This window comes from Corylus avellana, chromosome 11 (genome assembly GCF_965113065.1).
Source record: "Corylus avellana chromosome 11, dhCorAvel1.hap1.2, whole genome shotgun sequence".
NCBI lineage: Eukaryota > Viridiplantae > Streptophyta > Magnoliopsida > Fagales > Betulaceae > Corylus > Corylus avellana.
Genome location: NC_142500.1, coordinates 522538 through 548264, shown reverse-complemented (window position 1 = coordinate 548264; position 25727 = coordinate 522538). Strand labels below are relative to the sequence as shown.

At 35.7% G+C, this 25727-nt stretch overlaps 3 protein-coding genes across 3 annotated transcripts; 1 reads left to right on the top strand and 2 right to left on the bottom strand.

Annotated features, from left to right (window-relative positions):
* Window positions 1-651: 651 nt before the first annotated feature.
* LOC132166352 (pro-cathepsin H) lies at window positions 652-4768 on the bottom strand. The gene is made up of 8 exons (XM_059577153.2): window positions 4459-4768; window positions 4243-4364; window positions 3316-3431; window positions 3122-3195; window positions 2344-2608; window positions 2036-2167; window positions 1670-1805; window positions 652-976 (listed from the first exon to the last, which is right to left on the bottom strand). Exons 1-8 carry the CDS (start codon window positions 4650-4652, stop codon window positions 939-941), a joined length of 1077 nt encoding a protein of 358 aa, XP_059433136.1. The 5' UTR covers window positions 4653-4768; the 3' UTR covers window positions 652-938.
* Window positions 4769-13629: 8861 nt separating this feature from the next.
* Window positions 13630-15981, top strand: RIPK (Protein kinase superfamily protein). Its single transcript, XM_059575791.2, has 5 exons — window positions 13630-14288; window positions 14403-14538; window positions 14649-14785; window positions 14887-15010; window positions 15200-15981. Exons 1-5 carry the CDS (start codon window positions 13911-13913, stop codon window positions 15784-15786), a joined length of 1362 nt encoding a protein of 453 aa, XP_059431774.2. The 5' UTR covers window positions 13630-13910; the 3' UTR covers window positions 15787-15981.
* A 6963-nt stretch (window positions 15982-22944) lies between these two features.
* On the bottom strand, window positions 22945-24742 carry LOC132165290 (trimethyltridecatetraene synthase). The gene is made up of 2 exons (XM_059575787.2): window positions 23832-24742; window positions 22945-23748 (listed from the first exon to the last, which is right to left on the bottom strand). The coding sequence occupies exons 1-2, from the start codon at window positions 24738-24740 to the stop codon at window positions 23125-23127; spliced, it is 1533 nt and encodes a 510-aa protein (XP_059431770.2). The 5' UTR covers window positions 24741-24742; the 3' UTR covers window positions 22945-23124.
* Between the last annotated feature and the right edge of the window lie 985 nt (window positions 24743-25727).

The window sequence follows — 25727 nt, the reverse complement described above, 5'->3', positions numbered from 1 at the left end:
ATTTCACAAAGATTTAGTTTCCTTCAAATAACAAATTCTAGCTAATTGAAAGGACCTTTTCATCAATCAGTGGCCATTTTCCATTAGTAATGAGGATTTGGAATATCACAAATTGATCAATCAACTAGAGATTCAACAACTAAAAGAAAGATCGATTCTTTGGGATCCTTCTTCTCTTCCAAACGAAACTAGGTGAATACTCGTTGCTTTTGGCAGAAATTGAAGAATTTTCTTGGGATTTCTACAGTCCATTCATTTCATTTTTTCCTAACAGATGGTCAAAACTTCATCTGGGCTCAAATTTTGCTCAAAGGTTCACTAAATATTAGAAATTGTTGGAAAAAAAAAAATGTTTCTTTTGTTCCCTACTGTAATCAGAAAAAAAAGAAAAGAAAAGAAAAAAAAGGTTAATATATTCAGAATAATTACTCATTTGAAAAAATACCGTCTCAATTCATCCTATTTCATCAAATCCGCGATATGATACGTTCTCAAGGATGAACTGGATACAGACAGTTCCAATAAGATTTAATTCTTTACAAAAAATGTCTTTTTATTTTTATTTATTTCATCTATTTCATGTCCATATTCTAGACCACAATACCATGGATGGTCCATACATATCAATGTATAAATGTGCGGTCGTGTATCTAAGGTCATAAAATGTGCAGTTCATAGCATAGGATTTTTGTTTTGATAATAGAAAGTCTCATTAAGACTTCACATATCACATTCATAAAGAATATACACCTGGCCAAGTTGCGTACACTAGAGTCACCACCAATAATTTGGATCTTATTTTGTACAATAACCCTACAACATTACCATTATCACACCATGGCGCTTCATCTTAGTTTTGGATAAGTGCAACATGGCAGATCTGAAGAAGATATACCACATAATCCAAGAAGAGAGCCTAGCATGTCGCTTGAGACTCACTATGCGACAACAGGGTATGAAGCACAGGTTGCAACACCTGCAATTTGATGATCAATGTTAGCATAAGCAGCACTGTAAATTCTGTAATGGAGGATTTCATCCAATCTCCTTTCATGAATCTAGAAATTTAATCATGCGTGGACCAATTTCAAATAACCTAAAAGTTTGACAAAATTTTCCTCTAAACTGAGTTTAAAAAAAAAAAAAAAAAAAAACTAAAATTTTAGGTGTGAAAGACGAAACTAAAAATAAAACTTTTTCGGGTAAAAAAAAATAATTTTAGAGGGTCTAAATTTTATAAAATTTTAAAATTTTTGGGGGAGCTACTGCCCCTCCAAGCTCATGCATGAGTCTGCCCTTGTCTCTTTAATGAGGACTATTTAGCTAACAGGTGTCCTAAAAGAGCCTATTCAGGCTTCATCAGTTCGGACAGGTGATGGGACAATTCGCAGGTGAGGCCCGAGGTGATTGAGAAAACTGCCCGAATAAGTGGAGTTCAAGCAGACTCTCACAGGGCAATAGGACAACCTTATTGCACATCATCAGAATCCAGTCTTTAGCAATCATCTCATTAATTAAAACACCACACATGGCACATTAAGGCACCCAGGCTCTGGACCCAAGTGAGGAAGACAGGTGGAATTTGTTCAGAAAAAAAGGGTTTTTGAGGCACAGCCCATTCATACGGAGCATATTGATTTGACGAACTAGGATCAGTTGGAAAACTTACCACACATGTTCTTCCCCATCTCCATCTTAAAGAAGCCATTATCACCCCAGCTTTTTCCCCACGAGTTCTTAATAAGCCAGTATGGGACTCCATTTTCAACTCCATACCCAACTGCTAGAACAGCATGGTTCACATCCTGCCAGATAAAGATACATATGTGCACATGTTTATTAAAAAAGTTACAAATATGGGGCATAGGAAACAATAACTAGAAATATGTATATTTCTAAACCAACAATCGGAAAGTAGTAATAATGATGCTCTAATCTAGCTTTTGAAACGTGAAAACAAACTAGGCTTTGAAATTTAACAATATACACCATTTAATAAACATAAAACCAAGTCGATCAAAGTAGAAAAACTCACCATGGGAGTGGTGCCACACGTATCACTGGTGTAAACTCCTTCCGCGTATAATCGGAAGTCACTGACAACCTGAAATGCCACACTCACTGGCCTAACAAATGCAACTGCATGCTTTAGCTCATCTTCAGCACCCTGTGTTTGCCCACACATGATAGAAAATCCTCAAAACCATCTCAAAAAAGGGTTTATCGAGGCATTTGGCAAATCAAATCTTGTTCTGCCAGCTCTACCCTCAGTTAACATCAAGATACGTAAATACAAAAAACATTAAATCAAGAAGGGTTAAGAAATCTATGAATGGCGCCTACCAAGGTAATGTTAACAGAGTCGATGACTTCGACACCAACATTTTCCGCTGAAAATTTGCATGAGCCATCTTTTCCAGTGTATGGATATGCCGCCTCGGTGTCCAGGCCACCATTGTATTTAATGTACTCAAAGGCTTGGGATGGCAACCCACCGCTGCAGCCAAAGTTATTGAAAGCTCCGGCGCAGTCCACAAGCTGCTGCTCTGATAGAGAGATTCCCTTCCCAAATGCCTGAGAGTAGGCTGCCTCAAGAGCTCCAGTGGTGCTGCAACACAAATATTTGAAGGTTAGAAGTGAGATGATATCAGCTCTCACTCTAAGGATACGTTTGGCACGCAGAATGACTATTCCATTAGATAAAGAGAATATAATTTATTAAAAATTGAAAAAGGTGGAATAGAATAGCCTTGAAAGGAATAACTATTCCTCGATTTATGGAATAGTCATTCCCTCATGGGCCATATGAATGGTTATTCCAAGTGTTAAAAGTATATGTATACGTTAAAACCAAGACTATTTTATTCTACATTTTTTCCGTTCTTATAAAAGGTTATTCTTTTTCCTTAATGGAATAGCCATTCCGCAGACCAAACGTACCCTATGTGTTTTATCTTCCTAATACTTTTTCCCAATACCATGCCCCAAAAACAAAGAACAAGAAGAAAGGAATAGCAAAAAGCCAATGAAGACAAGAAGTTTATGTGGTTAGACTAATCAAGCCTATGTCCATTGTAAATTATACAATTTGCTGTTTAATTCTTCTGTTAATCTCTCTAACCTGAATGTCCAGCAAGATCCACAGTGGCCTTGATCTTTAACCGGGCTGACTATGCCTACTTCCCTCCAGTCTTTCTGCATGCACATGCAGATACAGATATAGATGATGATGATAAGGTTGAAATATTTATCAATTCCATGTATTATACCATTGGTTTGTAATCAGAAAATTCATGAACTCAAAAGAAGAATTACCGCTTCTGGAAGAACAGAATCGGTGAGCTTGTGGTTGCCCTTCAAAGTGGCAGAGCAGTTTTGAGCAGCTCCCAACCTCTGGCTTTGGAACTCTTCCCAAGTCCAATCAGCAAAGTCTGTTTGGTAAAATAAACACCAACAATTGGGTTATCACCAAGAAACCTCAGTGGTTGGTTAATGTAAACCTCAAGGATTATTTTCCTAAGTCTTTCGGGTTGGTATAAAATTAATTAAATAATTAAATTTATCACTTTTTATTTGGCTAAAACTTTTGAGAACTTTTGAGACATAGTATTAGAGCAGAGTTAATAAATTCAAACCTTATTTTCCGTCATTTGCCTCTTATCTTAGTTAAAATTTTCTAAGTATTGGACCGAAAACTTTTTTAAACTGGTGATTTTGCAAGGTGACTCCATTATTAAGTTTTCAAAGTTCTAACCACTTAGTCGGGAAAAACTAGATTATTTAATTAAAAATAATAATTACAATTTTAAGAATTTTGGGAATAAGATCCTCTCCAGTTCAAATGAAGCGGATAATATCTAGTTAGTTATAATAGAAGGTATTTTTATCTTGAACAAAAATACCCGCTTCAAATGAAATTCATATGAATCCGATTTTTTTCAACACCTGAAATAATTATTATCTTTCTGATTATTGTGTTCACATGATTATTAGTTATTACCATACTGAGTCTTAGTGTGAGTTACTACATGTCAGAAACCGATTGGTCAGCATTCAGCGAGATTCAGCTAGGAAAATAAGCCTAGTTTAGCATGGCCACGCATCTACCAGGCTTAGACTTTGACCGTAGTGCTCCAATCACAGGCATGAATTCCACAAATCCAACGGCCAACAAAAAACTAAAAATTATCTTAAAAAACGAGGTTGATTTAGCATTTCCAATGAGTTCAGATTCATGCTTACGATTAACGGCAAGTTTGTAAGATAATCCCTTCCGGTTGGTCGATTTGATGAGCTTCAGATTCTCCGAGAAAATCCCGAACCTGAGCTTCATCTCCTCCATGGTCTCGTACCTCTTCCCATACCTGCAGCAACCAGATATCACAACGCAAAAACCAGACAGATTTAGAGAAACAAGTAAATTTCATGATCAGACGGCGGGAGAGGGCGGAGGCCTACCGGTGGGCGAATCGGGCGAAGGAGAGTGCGTGGTGGGTGTGGCCGATGACCTGGATCACCTGGGCCTCGATGTCACGGAGGCCGTCCGATGCCAATCTGATGGGGTTGGAGTCCTCGAAGGTTGATGCTGCGGCTGCGGCGGCGGCACAGTAGAGCAATAGGAGAATCAACGATACCAAGCTCACCCGTGCCATCTCTCTCTGTTGCTCCGAATGTTGTGGGGGAGGGTGAACTAGGATGTGGTCGGATGAGTTTTGATTGGAGAACTAATAAATGGTTGGAATCTGGGCTCCAATAGAGAGAAAGTTACCAAATCAAATGGGACTCTGGTCACTCTTACGTATTTTGTGGTATTATACATTGGGTGACGTATGCGATGACGTGGAGTTCCTTCATGTCCTTCTCGAGGCTAGTTGTTGACTATTCAAGGCCTTTGTCGTGTTATATATATATATATACACATATAGATGCATTGTAATAATGTGATGGTATAGTCACCCAAAAATTTTGAATCGGCTATAGGGCAGTTTGATCACACCTTCATATCGGCTAATGGGTGGCTGAACCATTTTCTTTGGCTAAAGATCGGTTCGATGATAAGAAATGAGATAGTGTTAATTCGGTTTTATAATTGTATTTAGGTCTTACTAGTTAATTGAGTTATTTGTATTTAGATTTCTGTTTTATTTATCTTTTAAAGAATTAAGTTGTTATTTAGTAATTTAAGAATGGACTTGGTCCAAAGTCGATCAAATTAGGGTTATGCTAGAGTTTAGTAATTGAGTCTATTTTAAGTGAACTATTGCACTTTAATGGAAACATACTTTAATTATGAACTAAAATTACTCTATCCTCTGTCTGTCTGTCTCTCTTTTCCTTTTTTTAATAGTGCTAAGGCTCTATCAAATTTTTGTTCTCTTTGAATTGTGTGACTCAATTTCTATTTTCTCCCCTTCATCTTCTTCTTCCAATTTTTGCTTGTATTACATCATTTGATCACTCTTAAACTGGCATTGAAAGTATTCAAACTATCCTCATGGCTCCTTTAGCCAATAGAAGTAGTCAAACCACCTCCAAATTGGCCATTGGGGGTGTCCTGTGACCAAACGGGTGGTTCTCGCAAACCACCATTTTCTTTTCTTTTTCTTGATGGCACAAGATATTTTACAAGTTTATCAATTTCATACTTTTATCCACTTATTGTGTAAAATTAAAATATATATATATATATATATATATTTTGGGGTAAAAATTCATGTAAGACCAATAAAATACTACTCCAAACAGATGGCATGACTACCCCTTTAAGGAGTTTTCGGACCGAGCACCTCTTAATACATTTGCTGAGTTGGTTGAACCATCCCAATACCTCATTTATAGGTGATTGAACCCACCTAACCCCTAGGTGAAAAGGTGATCCAGCCACCACTTGGTGGCAGTGGAAAGAGCATTAATGGACGGATGTATTAAATTGATAAAGTAAAGTGTGAATATAATTAAAAAAAAAAAAAAAAAAAATCCAAACATGAGTACCAATTATAAATTTAAGCCTCATTTTAAACGACATTGTCAATTAATAATTTTAAAAAAAATTATTTTGATTATATTTTAATTAGGCAAGGTGGTGGGAGAATAGACAAGCTTGTTTAGTCAAATGGAAACTTCTACGAATGGGCCATAGAGATACCTGTGGGCCTGTGGCAAATTGGCAACCTCCTCACTTGAAATGTCCAAGCGAGGAATCTGTAATTATTCCGTGGATCTCAAAAGATTTTTGTTTGTGCACTCAGAAATTGCTGCCGTCCATATAATATCCCCCATCTAGAAGAAGCAGACCCATCTCCCATCACTCCTCATCACTTCTTTGTCTCAATCTTCGTTAATTAATTTTGTTGTCACTGTTAGAGACACAAATTTTTAAGTTTTAATTTTTTTTTTTTTTTTGATGTGATAAGTAAAAATTATTATTAGTCTAGCATGCATTATCAACCACAAATGACCAAGGCATATAATTGAAAGGTAGGACAAGATGATGACCACGATGGTGGCTTAATTATGAGAGTGATATTTTTCATGTCATTATTCTCACCCTCTATAAGATTTAAACGTGGGTCTATGAACGGAGTCAGCTTTGAATTTGGGGTGAACTCACGGCTAAAAAATTTTGAAAGAAAAATCAGTTGACAAAAAATACTTAATTTTTTTTTTCCTTGTAATTTGGGGGGACCAGGGCCATTGACAGTCCCCCTAAATCTGTCTTGGTGTGGAGAGTCCATATTTGACAACATCCTCACAACTCCACAGCAAAATCAAAGGTAGAAATTTGAGATACCTTCAATTTAGGGTTTGGTGGTATTGAACCGGACAAAAAAGAAAAAACATACAAAATATAAATTTCTCTATCAACACCCTTTTGTATTAAAAAAATGTTATACATATTTTTATTTTCCCGCTTTTTGACGTAATATTTAATAATAATTAATCTAAAATTTAATAGTAATATGGTATAAATTTCAAAAGAAGAAAAGATAATATGAGAGAGAAGGCAAAAGAATCGGGACCATTAGAATATTCAACATAGTCTATTCGTATTACATATAATAATTTAATATATTGTTTTGGTCGTTTTGGAGAATCTTTTATACATTTGTCTTGGTCCTTGGATGTGTTCGTTAGTGGACACCAGGCTGTTTTCGTCTTTGACTGCTACGCGTCCCTAACATGAAAACAAAGAAGAAAGGGTCCATTTCTAACAGGGGCCCCAGTTTCGGCCCATATCACCCTGGCTCTTCACTATGCAAAGCCTTCGGGCTCATTTATACGACCCAAAAGAAAGGTAAAATACAAATACCATTAAAGTGAAAGAGAAATAGCGAAAGTAAGAGACAGAGAAAGAAAAAGACCGATAACAGCCCGGGAAGTGTCATAGGAATTGTAATACAGTAGTGATATTTATATAGAGATTAAGGTATGGTAAAAAAAACGCACTTGGCCATATAAGGTATGGAGTCAATGAGACCGGCTCCGGTTGTTTCGACGTAAAATGTTTTCAGTAATAGTTTTAGCGGATTCATGTAATGAGGTTGTCCATTCCACATGTTTGGAGTCAACTTGTTTAGGCAAATGTTTGAGTAGTTCAAGGAGATAGAACTTGAGTTGCCCGAACACTTGTCCATGCATTCCACATGTTTGGAGTCAACTTTTTTAGGCAGATGTTAGAGTAGTTCGATGAGATATAACTCGAGTTGTCCGAATGCCTGTCCATACATTCCACATGTTTGGAGTCAACTTGCATTGTTTAGCCAAATGTCAGAGTAGTTCGAGCAAATAGAACTCGAGTTGCTCGAACGCATGTCCATTCCACATGTTTGGGTCCACTTGTTTAGGCAAATGTCCACGTAGTTTAAGCAAATAAAACTCGAGTTGCCTGAATGCCTATCCATTCTACATGTTTGGAGTCTACTTGTTTATGCAAATGCCTGAGTAGTTCAAGCAAATAGAATTTGAATTGCCTGATCACCTGCTCATGCATGTGGGATCTGAAATGGCCTCTCACGCACGTGTGTTTTTGGTAATGCTTGCTCATTAAGTAAATGTAAATTACGTATCGTCGTATTGTATAACGTAACAATGTTGATGTGAACGGTCGTGCCGCGTAGGACATGATGTCAATGTGAATTTTCTTCGAATAAGCATTTCCAAGTTTGCTAGAAGCACGAAGACTGCGACTTATATCCCAAACTACTTCTGTATTCTATCAGAGAAATTAATCACTTTCAATAGCTATCACGGGTAAGATTTGAATAATGGCAAAATAAGTTACCATGCATACCCATCTCATGTATTTCTCAACAAAAATCATGCCTTCCTGATGATGCAGGTCGAACAAGACGGTTGTTCATGCAATACAAGGAAAGACTATCGTAATTCGTAATAATGACGTCCAGGGACGGAGCCAGCCAAAATTTTTTTTTTCGGTTCTTTAGAATTTTTTTATTAAAAAAATCTTTTTTGGTTATTTTTTATGAACTAAAGACTACCGTAAGAGCCAAAAAAAGTGAACATTTGAAAGTAAGGGCCAAAAATAAAAAAAACTTAGTGGGTATGGGCCAACAAAATTAAAAATAGGGCCAATTTTTTTTTTTTTTAATTATTATTTTTACTTATAATATTTTTTTTTCCTTATTTTGGGGGGGGGACCGTGGTCCATGGCGCACCCCGGTCCCCCCCGCCCTCCGTCTCTGACGTCGGCCTTAAGGAAGGTTGAAAACGAGTTATAGAGAAGGTTTCGAGCTATGAAAGACATACTTGTTTTTAGAAACGATAACCCATTTTACGGAAGGTTTGCTAGAGATGGTGTTTGGTGGATGTTGTTGAGTATTTGCCACGTAGCTGTCCAATAACCATTGTCTTTGAAGAAATTAACCATTTCAACTCCTTGTTTAAGTTGGGCCTTTAGCTAATTAGGCCCTAAACTAATTATTCCCACGTCAGTATAGCCTAACAATGTTTATGTAAACCGGCGTCAGCCATGATGTGAATTTGAATTTTTCCTCTAATTAGGATTTCCAAGTTTGCTAGAAGCACAAAGATTGGGACTCATATGGGAAAGTTGAATTCCATTGGGAAATTTTGTCCCCCCTTCCTCCACTATCCACTTTTCAGTTACCTTAACCAATCTCATGTATTTGTCAATAAAAATCATGCCTTACTTTAAAAAAAAAAAAAAAAAAAACGTTCAAAAACGAATTTAACCTTTTAGCATTTTTTTTTTTAACAAAAAGTGAAAAAACTTTATAAAAGTGTGGTAAAATATATGATTAAAAATATTACAGTTTGCACGATTTACGATGTTCACATGATTCATAATCCAAGTGGACCGAAAAAATTGTGTTAATTAATTATTAATTAAGCAGCCCCCTTTGTAAAAGTCAACCAAAGGATCTCAGTGGATAACAACTAAGTGTTCTGACCATTCTTATTTATTTACACGATGACACGGTGCACGGCGCTGACACGCTTTTTACTGATCTTCACGAGTTTTTCTGACCCAATCAAGCGTGCGCTACGTCACCAAAATAGGCACCACTAGAAGATTGACCGGACTCACGAGTTTCTCATTCCTAAAACACGCTCATACCAATCACAATCTTCTGCAAGCCTACGTACTAATACGTTTTCAGAGGCCTAACAATAGTCGACTCTGTTTGTATGTTTGTTAAGGTGTTTTTAAGGATGTTTTGTTTTTAAGTCGTTTAATTTGTTAATGTTTTGTTTTAACGAGCAGGGCGGTAGGCATGTTGGAAAGAATAATACTATATTTTACACCAATTTATTTTCATTTCCGGAAATAAAAATATCTCGGACTTTGATGACGGAGCTAAATTCAACAAGCATCGTTTTTATATTATATATATAAGGAAAATGTCTAGGGTACGATAATTTTCATACAAACTAATGTAATAGTTTATAATCATAAAAAAATAATTAAGAGTGTATGGTTGCACTTGCACATCGTTTTATAGTAAAAATTGTAATATACCTTAACAATAATATTGTTTTATGATAATTTGCAGTTGGTTGATTTTCCATTAATAATTTTAGCAGTCAAACCCATCGCATAGACTGTCTGTGACTGTGTCTAATAAGTCTTTTCTATGATGAATTGAACAAGCAAGATGTAGTAGGGAATGAGTTAAAGGTATGAACATGCAATGAAATCGTGTACATGTCTTCGATTTCAGCCTAATTTATTTTTTAATAATATGATCGAGACTTTTCTGCCTCAAACTTTGGTACAAGAGCAGAAGCAACCTTTATTTATTTCCTTAAAAAAATAGTACTGCATATTATACTCTTAACTATTCATATATATATATATTTTCATTTATTTATTACTTCATTCAATAATAATTTTCACATTCACGTTAAAAAGTAAACACTTAAGAATATATTTAATATTTTTCTTTAAAAAAAATTTGGTCTTAGTATTGGCTTCCAGAAATCAATTAATTAAGCTGTAAACTGATAGCAGCCAGCTTCGACAAGAGGCTTTTGGAGGAAAGGTTAAGTCTTTTTTTTTTTTTTTTTGTGAGAGAGGAAAGGTTAAGTCAATGTAAACATATGAAACTTTCTAGAAATTTGATCCTTGGCTGTTTGGTAAGATTCCAAAGATAAGGTGAGGTAGTTGTAGTTGGATCGATTAGTTCATCCAAATATCTTGACCTTTTACAAACAGATAATACTAAGAATTAAATAAGATATGATATATAACATTGATCAAAGAATATATAAAATGATGGATAATTATGTAATTAACGCACCCACCCACCCACAATAATAATTAAATTCGGGTCGCAACTAATCAATTATTACAAGTTTACAACACTAATCTGACCAGGACAAAAGTTTTTTTTTTAAAAAAAAGGGTAAAAAAGCTAACAAGACTCCCACAATTTGGCTGTCTTATGCTGTAGTTTTCAAAGATCATTGCTTTGCTTGTCTAGTCATTAATTTCCCATGAATGGTAAAAATCATTGCTGTCTAGTTATAAATGAGAAAAGATGGGATTAAAAAAGTATATTACCTGTCTTAAATCATTAATTATTTAAATTTATTATAAGGCTATCTCGGGGAGAGATAGAGAGAGAGGGATGCACGAATGAATGGTGGAGTGTATGAGATGATCATCATAGTCTAAAACCTACGAAACCATTTAATATTTCCTAATATTTAGTGAAATAACCCACCTGTCCATTTTTCTATTTTTTTTCATTCTCAGTAACTTCCGCTTCACGAGACGTAATTCCTAACTGATTGAACTACCTCTTGGGGACCATTCTCATTCGTTTATTATTGGTTGGGTTGGCAAATTTCCCAAATAAAAAAATGGAGCCTATTCTTTTCTTTTTTTAATTAAAAATATATTATAATTAAAGTTTCATGCAATGGATTAGTGGTATATGAGTATCTAAATTTTCCGTGTGGGGATCAAAACTTTAAATGAGTTGTCTATGAGGCCAAAAGTTAGCTTTAAGAGCCACTTCTATTAAGAATGGTTTTGACACTGTAATTTAAAAATGTTATTTTAAATTAAATAACATAAAAATATGTAGTTTGGGAGTGCAATTATTTTTTAAAAAACGTAGAAAAATTTGGAATTATCCTTCTATATATGGTTCACTAAAAAAGAAGGCTTTGGATGCTCTAAGTAATTATTTGCTTTTCACCTTGAGCTCCAAGAGAAGGACCAAGGGAAAGGAAAGATAATAGTCTCATGACTTCCACGTTGACGCGGTCGCAATTTTCTGTTCGGAAATGACACTTATGCCCATTGACTTTCTTAATATGGCGACACGAGTAATGGTCCCACTTACCTACTACCCCTCTGACAAAATTGCTCGGACATCTTCATGGATCATTCCATCGAGTGTCTCGAAGTTGACGACCGACGAGCCTTTCACACAACAACAACGTGGAAAGCCAGTTTCTGTTTGTCCAATTCATTTTAATTAATTTTTGTCTAAATTCTGCTGACATCAACAATTAATAATAAACAACACCATAATTATCCACACCTCAACCCCTAATCTTCATTTGGCTTGTTCCTTGCAATGCAACCCATTTTATTTTATAAATACATAGAAGGTAAAAATTTTCCCTAGGAATTTTCTCGAAATTATATTATAAAATTAACATTTGTTCATAATGTATATGGTTCTCCAACCAACCCGATACTCGATTCATCAATCAAGCGATCCGATAATCTCTTCATTTGACATGTCTGTAACTATTTTTATAATTTTTAGCATGTGTCAATTGTATGACAGAAGTCGTGAGATGTATTGTACTATGTGGCATTTTAGACTGATGTCAGTCTAATGGGCTAGATTCGAAGAATTTGTCATTTCCAAAATTTCATTGATTTTAATTTATTTCTTTTGCTGAGAACAGAATAATTGAACAACAAAACAAGATAATTATTGAAATGATGGGAGGATACTATTTATCAATTAGTTTAATTAATTTTTGTTTTAAATTATGCTTAGATCACCTTAACCAACAATCTTACTTGTGTTACCAAAATTTATTCTATTATTCTTTGCTAATTAAGAACAAGATCATTAGAGATTATCTGGGATGACACCTCAACCACCAAGCGGGGGCCCCTCTTGTTGTATTATCTGAGGTCAACTGCTGGAAGAATCATGGCCACCAGATCTGCCGAATAGGACAAGTCCACAGACCAGACGGATGTGATCAGTCTGTGTTTTATTATTAATCATCCGTCAAGGGCTGTTATTTGTTAAGTAATTCGGCAGATTACAGATTGATATAATATAAGGTTTCTAGAAGGTAAACGATTGATGGAAGCAGACCAACTTTTTTTTTTAATTTCTCTTATAATGTCTAAAGAACACTTTCCCCCTGTTGACGAGATTGCCCTCTTATGACTAGCTCACTAGAAAACCCTCATGCCGCCATGTCTGAAATAGCAGCTGGATTTCTTGAAGACTAGTGGTCAGAATACGCGTAGAGTGTATTTGATAATGGTTTTGAAATATTGTGATATAAACGTGAAAAGTGTATTTTGGTAGGATTAAAGTATATTAATAATTTTGGGAAATATATTTTTTGTTTTAAAAATACTTTCAAAACCGTCACGAAACAAATCCGACAACTACCAGAACTTAATTATATTTGGTGTTAGGCCCGCCTAACGGATCAATAGCTGGTTCATTGACCAGTCGACTCGAGTACAATCGCGTTATGCCATATCGAATCTCCAGTTTTGGCATGTTAGTAACAATCTAGTGATCTTTTAGGGACTATAAACATGGTTTATTTGCAGAAAAAAAGTTGCTCAATAATTAAACTAAGCAAAACTAAACAAATAAGTCAATTTAGGGCGTGGGAAAATACCAGTGTTTGCGGCCAGGCATAGTCGCTTTAACATCACTGGAAAAGGAGATGTAATTATGAATACATATGCTTTGATGCAAAAAAGTTCCAAAGACAAAAAACCAAAATTAAGTTGATTTTCTTCCAAGCAATTAATGCAAAATGTCAAAGGAGGGTAGCCTTGTCATTTCATCTTCAACCAACTATGTAGACTTGGGGATCATCGACCGGCCATATTATTGCCTAAGATCCTGGTTTATAAATAAACGATGTGGGAGAATTCACATGTCGTATAAAAGAGAAACAGAGAAAAATCAACAGGTGCAGAAACCTTCTCCGCTACATCGGTCGTGGTAGAGAGAGCAGGTTGGTGATATTTTTGAATATTAGGCCTTAGCAATTAGCATCTCCCCCTTTAAAAGACTACCAAACCACAGACCGTTTCACCAATAAACATCGATCTCTCTTCCCCCACCTAATATATACTCCAAACTTCTCAACCATTTTTCTTCACACAAGTTTGAAGAGCATTTTTGTTGCAGCAATCAAGAATGATTGTCAAGAAAATCAAATGGAGCTCAATATTACCATGCTGTTACAAGCCTGTTCACCCGTCCAAAACCAAGAAAGTGTGCGCCAAACAAACTTCATTTCAGAGGATTTCAATATCTGATCTGAGTTACCCGAGCTCGACTCTTTCAGAAGACCTTTCCTTATCTCTGGCAGGATCAAATCTGCATGTTTTTACCCTTGCGGAGCTCAAGGTCATCACGCAGAGCTTCTCCTCGTCTAACTTTCTTGGTGAAGGTGGGTTCGGACCCGTTCACAAGGGGTTCATTGATGACAAGCTTAGGCCTGGTCTAAAGGCTCAGCCGGTTGCTGTCAAGCTTTTGGATTTGGATGGCTCGCAGGGCCATAGGGAGTGGTTGGTGAGTGCTTTTTTCACAACTTTATTAATCCCATTATGATAATTTTTTTCCATCATGAATGCAGATGATTGTTGCTTGTAATCTGATCAATTTTAATTACATTTTCTCCTACAGACAGAAGTTATCTTTCTTGGGCAATTGAGGCATCCACACCTTGTGAAGCTGATAGGGTATTGCTGTGAAGAAGAACATAGGCTTCTAGTTTATGAGTACATGCCAAGAGGCAGCTTAGAGAATCAGCTATTCAGAAGTATGCTCTCTCAAAATTATCAAGTTTTGTTTTTTTTTTTAAAAAAAAACTTTCAATTACCCTTTTCTGCATAGAAATTGAGAACTAATGGGTATCTTCTGGATTTGCAGGATATACAGTATCCCTCCCATGGTCATCAAGAATGAAAATTGCTCTTGGAGCAGCCAAGGGTCTTGCTTTCCTTCATGATGCAGAAAAACCAGTTATCTATCGAGATTTTAAGGCATCAAACATCTTGTTAGACTCGGTAAGTATTTCTATATTTCTTTCCATTATATAGCTCCATCAATGGTTGGATTATAAATACTTTCCTGTTACTAAACTCTTATTTGATCGTATTCTTTCCAGGATTACACTCCCAAACTCTCAGATTTTGGGCTCGCAAAAGATGGCCCGGAAGGAGATGATACACACGTTTCCACACGTGTCATGGGCACCCAAGGCTATGCTGCTCCCGAATACATCATGACTGGTAATTTAATAATACAATTGTGCCAATTTTGACTTCTTCCAATTACACATTTTATCCATTCATAGAATAAGTCTAATGGGAAAAAGGAAAGAAATTTCCTCATAATCTTTTAAACCCATTTAAAATTGTGCCAAATGTCTATAAATATATATGCGTTGAAAATTAACATATTGTTGAATATTTTTTCAGGTCACTTGACAGCGATGAGCGATGTGTATAGCTTTGGAGTGGTACTGTTGGAGATTCTGACAGGGAGAAGGTCGGTGGACAAGAGCCGTCCAAGCAGAGAGCAGAATCTGGTAGAGTGGGCAAGACCAATGTTGAATGAGCCCCGGAAACTTAGCCGGATCCTGGACCCGAGAATGGAAGGCCAATACTCTGAAGTAGGGGCTCGGAAGGCGGCTGCACTGGCATATCAATGCCTGAGCCACCGGCCGAAGCAGAGACCAACAATGAGCACGGTTGTCAAGACTTTGGAGCCGCTCAAGGACTTTGACGACATTCCCATTGGCCCATTTGTGTACACGGTTCCAGCTGAAAAAGATTTGAACAAGGAAGATGCCAAAGACGGACAAGGACAAAAGGAACAGAGAAAAGATTCCCAAAGGAAAGAGAATGGCGGTCACCACCACCACCACCACCACCATCATGGACATCAAAGGCATCAACCCAGAACGCCAAAGTCACCCAACTCTTTCTCCGACACTGCTCTACGCCAAAACTGTAGAAATGGGATGCAATCTCCGTTGAGCCAGATGGGCAGGGCAACTGCATAGAATAATATATAGTACTACTTATATATATATATATCCATATCTATATATGTATATCATACTGTAAATAGAGAGATTCGTTAAAAGGTTGTCTTGATTTGCATACTTTGGACATTAATTCTAGGCTGAAGCCTGAAGTGTAAGGATTTGTTTAGAGGAGAAGATGTTATCTTGAATCAACATTTTTCTTTTTCTTTATTTATTTTTTTTGAAGAAAACAAGAATATAATATTCTTTTGTTTTGGATTGTATGTGATCGACCAAGTATTATACTTATTCAAAGAAGAAGTAGAAGGCCATTCAAAACTAGCCAATCACCCACTTGAATACTTCATTATTGTCAAACACAGCTAAGCAGTTTGAATATTTGAAACGCGGATGCCCTTCAACCCATTTACTTTTTCATGCTTAAGCAGCCGCGCTTATGGAACTATATATTATACCAAAGGATTCTTTAATTCGGAAGCACATCAAATCCCGCCGTTTCATACATAAGATTTTGTTTTATTGCATCTAACAATGTACAATATTGTATCTCATTTCCAAAAATTTTAACATATTTACCATGTAATAACATATACATCATTGGATCAATGACGCGACAATTCATTGTTTCGGAAGTACATTAGATCTTCTCAATTGAATTACGTTTCCCATATAACATTTTGTTTTATTGCATCTAACGATATATATTATATATGTCATTTAAATTTTTTAAATAATTTGACAACATATTCATCACGTGGTAGAATATATATGCATTATTAGATCAATGACATGCATGATAATTAATTGATTCGAAAGTACATCAAACACTCACAATAACTAGGATTCTATTTCATATATACATAAAATTTATTTCATTGCATCTAACGATATCCATTGTACCACATCATTTAAAATTTTTAAATAACATGACAACACATTCACCACGCGGCAACATATACGCCAATAAATCAATGACATGGCAATTCATTGTTTCAAAAGTACATCAGATCCTCACAATATATAGGATCCAATTTCATAGTTAATATTTTGTTTGGGAAAACTTTAATAAATTTACCCGAACTTCTACTCATTTTGACAATACTCCAAAAGTTTAAAAACTCATAATTAAAGGTATCAACTTTCAATTACCATATTCCGTTATAATTTTTCGTTAAATCTAATCAAAATTCTCAAAACACCCATTTTTTTTTTAAAAAAAAAACTATTGCAATTGGAATTGTGGAGTGCAAGCTTAGATTTAGGTGTTTAATTATAAGGTCAAGTGGCTTTGTTAATTTAATGTTGGAATGTGCTGTTTGGCTTGAATATTGTAGATGTGGACGTCAAAGGCTGAGTATGATGAGTCCATTGTTCACATGACAATGCTTCTAGATATGTCTTTGTATTTAATTTGTTTTCTTGTGCTGTTTAATCAGGACTTCTCTTTATGTAATTCTGAAGGAACTATCATCTTAAAGCAGGCTAGGACTTTTAATTTGTCCTCTTCTTTTTGTTTTATGGAGAGTTATTCGGTGCATTTGGCAAATCATTCTTATTTTTGTTTTTTTAATAATATAATAAGAATTGATTGAAGTGATATATATAGGTAAAAAGAGTTTTAAATTTTTTGTTAGAGAAAAATGAATAAAATTGTTTGGTAATATGAACAGAAGGCATAAAGAAGGAAAAAAGAAAAAAGAAAAAAAGAGTGGATTGCCAAATAGGCAGAATATTTTTAGGCCTTTTGATTTTCTTAGGTTTCTGTATGCTCACTCATCAGCAAAAACATGACTTTTGAATAGATATTTTAGATGTAGGTAAAATAGACAAAATAGCTAGCTTTTGATTAGATATTTTAGATGAAAATATAGGTAAGCCATTGGATAAAAATAAGATTGTTTTCCATCCATACTTGATCTAAAGATTAGTAAAAAGTTGCTTTCGCAACACGGTAGGGTAGACTGCTTCATTTGCTTCCTTTCTAATATGTCTTACAATTACCATAAATAAAGACTATTTAACATAACTCGTAAATCATCGATCAATTGGCCTTACTAACTCCAACAAAATCCTTCCTATTGCAAGGGATACACAATTTTCGACGGGTCTCTTTCGAGCTCCAAATCTGTACAAAATTCTACTATATTCGAGCCGTCTCGTCCTCAACCACCGAAGAATAGATGACATGCATGTTTATATGATACATATAATCAAAGTCATAAAGTGACAAAATGTCTAGACAGGACCACTTTTTGGCCTATGGAAACCTTGTATTTGCAAACGATTGTCTTAATTAGTTGGAGTCCACATACGGCACCTTTGTTTTGGTATTAGTCCATTATATATCATGATGACAACTAGGAGTCCAATCTTATGAATATAGCATCATTAGGCAGGAAGGGAGACTAAAAATAAATTATTATTTTATTTTATTAATTACTCGGCAAAGTTTTATGCATAATTTCAACATTATATGGCCTAATTTACATCTAATACACAGCTAATTAATAAAAGATGAGTCAAGGGAGATTAAAAATGGGATGACGTACAATCATTTAGAGCATCCCGTGCGAAAGGCATGCTCATCCGATCGATCCACTACTTTATAGGAAAATGATCGAACGCAATCCTCTCAAATTTTGGTGTTCTTCATTTTTAATCAAAGAAGTTTTTCCATTGAAAAAACTAATTTGATATATAGGTATTTGTTTTAATGATTATTAATAACGTATTGATATCTACTCAACTAAGGGTCTGTTTGGGATTGCGTTTGAGGAGCCTGAAAGTGCTTTTAACACTCAAAAAGTCTGTTTGAAGACAAAAGTACTCGTTTGGTAAAAAAATTAAAAGCACTTTTAAGGTCCAAAAAGCCTAAAAATTGTCAAAAAGCACTTTTGGCAAAAAACTTAAAAATGAAGCTTTTGCCCAAAAGCTCTTTTTGACTTAAAAGTTCTATTTCTCAAACGCAATTCCAAACAAGCTCTAACCCCAAGTGGGAGAGCCACTTGGACCGGAACACAAGCCCATATGGGCCGAGTGCACACTGTGCTCCTATTAGTAGTGAACTGCTCGGGTCATTATGAGAGTGCGATACAAAGGATAATTGTCTTGCCACGTCATTCTAATCGTACTTGATCCCGATAAAGAGTTATGCATGCAATGTCCATAATCTACAAGCATACACGTGGCATTACACCATAAAGGTAAACAATTGTAACTTGTTATGGAAGGCAAAAAATTTGGATTTCCACTGAAATTCCCTTAAGAATTTCAGTTTCTAGAATTTCAGATTTAGATCATTTATTTTGCATCTAAGGGTTATTATTTTGCTACGTGTCGCACTACTAATAAAATAATAAAATAATAAATATTTATTATTTTATTAGTAGTGGAACACGTGACAGAACAATGATCATTAGATAAAAAATGGACGGCTTAAATTTGAAATTCCAGAAACTGAAATTTCCTAGGAATTTCAGTAGATCCTAATCCAAAAATTCACCCCATGCCATCTTGGCTTGGGGGAGAAAATACCACAATACCACAAATATTTGATATGATTATCTTATTAACAACAAAATGGTCTTTAAATAGAATACAATAGGAACACACCTAAGTTGATAGGAATTCCTAATTAATCTTAATACTAATTTTAAATATGGTAATCTTAATGAGTTGGAATTTTGTTCAAACTTAACTACTAAGGGTGCGCTTGCCATTGCGATTTGAAAACTCAAAAAATTAGTATTTTTATATTGCAGGTAATGAGATGTATTTTTTTTTTTAAACAAGTAATTTTAAATGTCAGACTGCGATTTTGCCAAACACTTTAACTACGTTTTTAATAATGTTTTCAAATCGAATATTTTAAAATCGTTATTTTTAATTGTACTATTTGAAATTGCAAAGTCAAACGCATTATAAATCTATCTCACCCCTTATCTTATCCTTGTCAATCTCCATCACCACGGATGCCTTTCTCAGTACATTCATCCCGCAAAACACCCACAAGAAAACTTCACTTTCCCGGCCTCAAAATTTAGTGGTAAGTAACCCTACAAAAATTACAAAGTCCAATGATGATAAGAGATAGCAATTACCAGCATGGTGAAGTTGTAAAGAGAGCTGCCATGATTACGTAGTTGATGATATGTACTATCTCTCAAACGCCATGGCCCATGCAAATCGTGCACCACCGTCGTTATCTGTTGCAACTTGCAAGCAGACGTACTGATTGTAAAATACGCTTTTATCCCTTCAACTATTCTTATTTTGTATTTGCACTTTTAATTTTAATTTTTTAAAAATGACATTATGGCCTCTCTAACTTGCTTTTTTAATAGAGTTTCTTTCCAATTTTTTTTTTAATGATATTAATTTTTTTTTTATTCTTTTCACATGTTTAAGAACGTGTGATAATTTTATAGACTGAATCGTAATTAAAAAAATAATAATAATAATTTAAAGAAAAATTATGTCCTAATTTATCCTTCCAAATAGTGGCTAAGCTTTTTATTTTATTTTTAAAGTGAAACAGTGGCCAAGCTAGGGTAGGGCGAGACGGGACAAATGCCCACCCTAGCTCACCTAAAACTTATTGAAGATATTAGATATATATGCTTTAAATGTTTGGTTGCCCACGTGAAAAACAATTGTATCCTTGTTTTAATTTATTTTGATGCTAGGATACAAGAGCACTCATAATAATTAAGTTAGCTAAAATATTATTTTGGTTAATCTTATAGTAAAAAATATTTAAAAAAATCTTCATCCAGCTATTCATTTTGGCTAAAAATTTGACTAACCGCTACACGGTAGCTCAATAATACATAAGTTAAATTAATTAAAAAAAAAATAGTTAAAAATAATATTCTTTAACTAAATTTTAGCTCTACATCATGAATATTGCTCGAAGCTCTTTTTTTTTTTTTTCGTCTTTTTCTAAACGTTATCTTCTCAGGAAATCAAAAGTCAAGTAAATCATGCTGTGGGCTAATTTTGTTGTTGTCCTTTTATTAAACTCTCTTTTTTCAAAGGAATCCTAAATGACGTGGGAGCTAGTGTCCTTATGTTACAAACTCTATGCCGTCAAACTCAGAGGCCAGGCTAGACTAATTTTTAGACTCTTAATAATTAGGGAGGTTTGGTGTGGAAAGATAGTGTGTAGAAAAGACTCCGAGACAAAGGCTTTTCTTTCTTAAAAATCTTAATGTATGTAGTTAAATTCAAAGGAAATTTCACTTAATCTCTCTAAAACTTAAATCATGTGTGGTGTGGCAAAATAAATTTCTTCACTATAATAATATATGCAATGTAATAAACAGACGATGGGGATAAGTGGAAGTAAAAAATAGAACATGAAAAGCAACTTAACAATCCAATTTAATGGTATGAAAGTATACCTCTGCAATGAAGAAAGATGGAAAATGGATCCGTAGTTTACATGCACTTCAAAGCAGCAAAAGAATCTGCAACATATTTCATGCTATAAAACTCATTTAACAAGGGGCACCATCATGAACATAATCAAAGCTAGCTTATATATATATATATATATATATATATATATATATATCTTTCATCCAACGCCGTTGATCAATTAAGTAAAAGCAGCAAAAAATGAAATTGATTATTCGTTGATCAAGATCATGGAAATTGACACTTCCAAAAGCTGGATAAGGATAGGCTAGGTTATATCAAATGGCTTGGTGAAGAGCACTCGCAGTACACAAGCAGTAGTACTAGTAGTAGTATATGTTTCATTCTTCTCTTGTTTTTGTTGTTGTGATGACATAATGATGACGATGTTTCATTGTTTTCAAAATTACTGTATGACATCACAATTGTAAAAGAGATAGAGCAATTTAATGAGTCGCCAAAGCATAGGTTTATAACAATTTATAATATTATTACCATAACAAATCAACTAAGTATATCCCCACAAGAGGTCTTAATTAATGCATAACATTCGTTAGTGTTAATGCATACCATTTGTAGTCCTTAGAATTAAAATTTTCAATACCACCGAGATTGCCTCCATTGATGTATCAAAATCCTAAAATATGGATGTTTTATTTGGCTATTTCCCTTTTACTCTTATATTGACATATGCATTGAAGTTATTTCTTGTTGGCTCGCTTTAACAAACTCTTTTGCTAATTACTTTTCTCTTTACAGGTATTTCCGATCGATACCTCGACACACACGTACGTAGTCAATTGTTCTAATTATACTGATAATTATATTTAACATTTGCTCTTATCGTTTCTGATGATATATAAAAATCCCATAAAATATACTATACCATACTTTCCCAATATTAGCCATATATTATCACTGTGAGTCCGGAAATGGTGGGGTCTCTATCTTAATCAATTACCTTGTCCAGGAGACAAGCTTACTCAACTATGTCACCAAAATATGAATTGGATGGTGGTCTCTCTCTCTCTCTGATCTTACCTTGTCCCAGGGTCACGCAATGCATTCAATGATGTTCACATGACACAAGCTCACTCAACTATATAAATGGAAGCTCCTTCTTGGGCTCGATCTAACGTATCTCAACGTTAATCCCCAACAATGGAGGCTTCTTCTTGGGCTCTTATAGTAATGGCATGGATAGTTGCCTTAGCCGTTCTCTCAAAAATCTTCACCTTCAAACGCCACCAACCAAAATTTCCACCGGGTCCTAAACCTTGGCCAATCATCGGCAATCTAAATCTTATTGGAGCCCTCCCTCACCAGTCCCTCCCCAAATTGTCACAAAAATACGGACCGATTATGCACCTCAAGTTGGGATCGGTGTCAGTTGTGGTTGCCTCATCTCCCGAAATGGCAAAGCAATTCCTAAAGACACAAGACCATATCTCAAGGGCCTCACTCTGGTATCTACACCTTAACCTTTCTGGGTTTTTTTTTTTTTTTTTTCCCCTTTGTTTGACATATATTTCTTCGATAACAATATCTCTTAATAGGGGGCGCGGATACCTCTGCAACTACATTGGAATGGACAATGTCCGAAATCATGAAGCAACCACATCTCATTAGCAAGGCCACTGAAGACTAGTAGTTGGATACGGCTATTGGAAAAGACAGATGGGTAGAAAAGAAAGATATCCCTCAACTACCTTATATAAATGCAATTATGAAGGAAACAATGACAAAACACCCTGGCCTGCTGCCATAATGCTTGCACCGCACTCAGCTCTTGAAGACTGTAACATAGCTGATAATATTTGATCATAATTTAACAACTCATAATTAATTAATATAAGAAGGAGAAGAGTGAGGAAGACAGGAACACATAAATTAAAAGCGATACAAGAAGGATAATTCATGCAATAAAAGAGACAACTAATAAAGATGAAGTGGGAGTCGTGGCTTCGTGACTGCAACAAGTGGGAACTTTCTAGATGCTCCCGAACTATAAACTTCCTCCATGCTCAAATCTTCCGGTTTCACATTGTCTGGAAATTTCCACTCGAATCCGTGTAACATATTAGCCAAGGTTGAAGAAACCACCTTCAGTCCAAGGTTGTACCCGGGGCACATCCTCCTCCCGGACCCAAATGGCAATAACTCAAAATATTGCCCCTTCACATCTATTGCCTTTCCTAGGAACCTCTCCGGGCGGAACTCTTGAGGTGCATCCCATATTGAAGGGTCTCTTCCCATACCCCATGTATTTATTAAGACTGTACTTCCTTTACTAATATCATAACCAGCTATGTTACCGTCTTCAAGAGCTGAGTGCGGCGCAAGCAGTACGGCAACTGGGTGTTTTCTCATTGTTTCCTTCATAATTGCATTTATGTAAGGAAGTTGAGGGATATCTTTCTCTTCTACCCATTTGTCTTTTCCAATAACCCTATCCAACTCTTCAGTGGCCTTGTTAATGAGATGTGGTTGCTTCATGAGTTCGGACATTGTCCATTCCAATGTAGTTGCAGAGGTATCCGCGCCCCCTAGTAAGAGATCCTGTTATCGAAGAAATATTTGTCAAACAAAGGAAAAAAAGAAACCCAGAAAGTTAAGATGTATATATATATATATATATATACCTGAGTGAGACCCTTGACATTGTCATAAGTTAGCTTAACATGATCAGTATTAGGATCATCAGCAAGCTGCAATAATAGATCCACCATGTCCTTGGGCACGAAATCCTTCTCCGCTTCTCTCTTCACCTTGTGGTCGTCAAAAACATGGTCATGGAATCGATCAAATTTTTTCTTCAAGGCCTTCATTCGCTTCACGTATCCCTGCAAGTCCAAGAAACTGAGCCAAGGAATCCAGTCGCCAATGTTTAATGCCGCATTAAGGAAGAGCCATTCATCTATCATTTGCTTGAATTCCTTGAACGTGATTTCAGAAGTTTCGGATTCGGATTCACTGAAATACTTGTTACCCAATACAATTCTACTTATAACGCTTAGAGTGAGTCGCACGAGATGCTCTTTCACCCTGATGGGCTTCCCGGACAAGGCAAGCAAGCGAGAGAGAAGAGCACTCCTTTCTTCCACACGAATATACTCATACGACTCTATTCTTTTTGGGGTAAATACCTCCGACATATATATTTTACGTGCTTGCCGGAAATATGGTCCGTAAGGTGCCCATAAGAGATCGGTGTAATTGTAAGAAATGTACTTCCCTGCAGCTGTTTGGGGTCTAGAGGCAAAGATATGATCATGTGTCTTTAGGAATTGCTTCGCCATTTCGGGAGATGAGGCAACCACAACTGACACCGACCCCAACTTGAGTTGCATAATCGGTCCGTATTTTTGTGACAATTTGTGGAGGGATTGGTGAGGGAGGGCTCCAATAAGGTTTAGATTGCCGATGATTGGCCAAGGTTTAGGACCCGGTGGAAATTTTGGTTGGTGGCGTCTGAAGGTGGATATTTTTGAGAGAAAGGCTAAGGCAGCTAGCCATGCCATTACTGTAAGAGCCCAAGAAGAAGCCTCCATTGTTGGGGATTAATGTTGAGATAGGTTAGAGTCGAGGTAGATTTTGCCACATTTATATAGTTGAGTAACCTTAACTCATGTGTCATGTGTCTGTTTGACAAGGCAAGAGAGAGAGACCCCACCATCCAATTATGCAATGTGTCTGTTTGACAAGGCAAGAGAGAGGCCCCCACCATCCAATTGTGCACTCATATATAGCTAATGTCGGTAAGTAATCATCCTTTTTTTTTTTTTTGAGGGAGGGCTCCAATAAGGTTTAGATTGCCGATGATTGGCCAAGGTTTTGGACCCGGTGGAAATTTTGGTTGGTGGCGTTTGAAGGTGAAGATTTTTGAGAGAACGGCTAAGGCAGCTAGCCATGCCATTACTGTAAGAGCCCAAGAAGAAGCCTCCATTGTCCATTGTTGGGGATTAATGTTGAGGAACTTGAGGTGGGTTTTGGCGTTTATATAATTGAGTAAAGCTTCTGTCATGTGTCATGAAAACATGTTTTGAATTCATTGTGTGTCCTTTGAACAAATATATGCGATAGAGACGCCACCATGCATCATCCCCATTAATTAGTACTAAGTACTCTGTACTCGTGAGTCGTGTAGATAAGATAATATGTGGCCAGGGCCGGAGCCGGCGGAATCACCTTTCGCTTGAGGAGTGGGTGGTCCTAAAATTTATTTATTTATTTTAAAAAATAAAAATTAACTTTAGCATCTCAAGATTTTTTTTTAAAATTTTGTCTCTCAAACTAAACATTTTAGTTTCACCCTTGGTCAGGGCTGTTTGGGAGTGCGATTTCAATAAGTGCGATTTTAAAAATTGTGTTTTTAAAATCGCTACTTTTAAAAATCGCACAGACGTTTGGTAAAACATACTAAAAAGTACTTTTTTTATCAATTGAGTGTTTGGATAACATCAGCATATAATTGCGGTTTCATGACCAAATTACCAATAAAGATGAACAAGACAGAGAGGATGAAGGAAAAAAAAAAA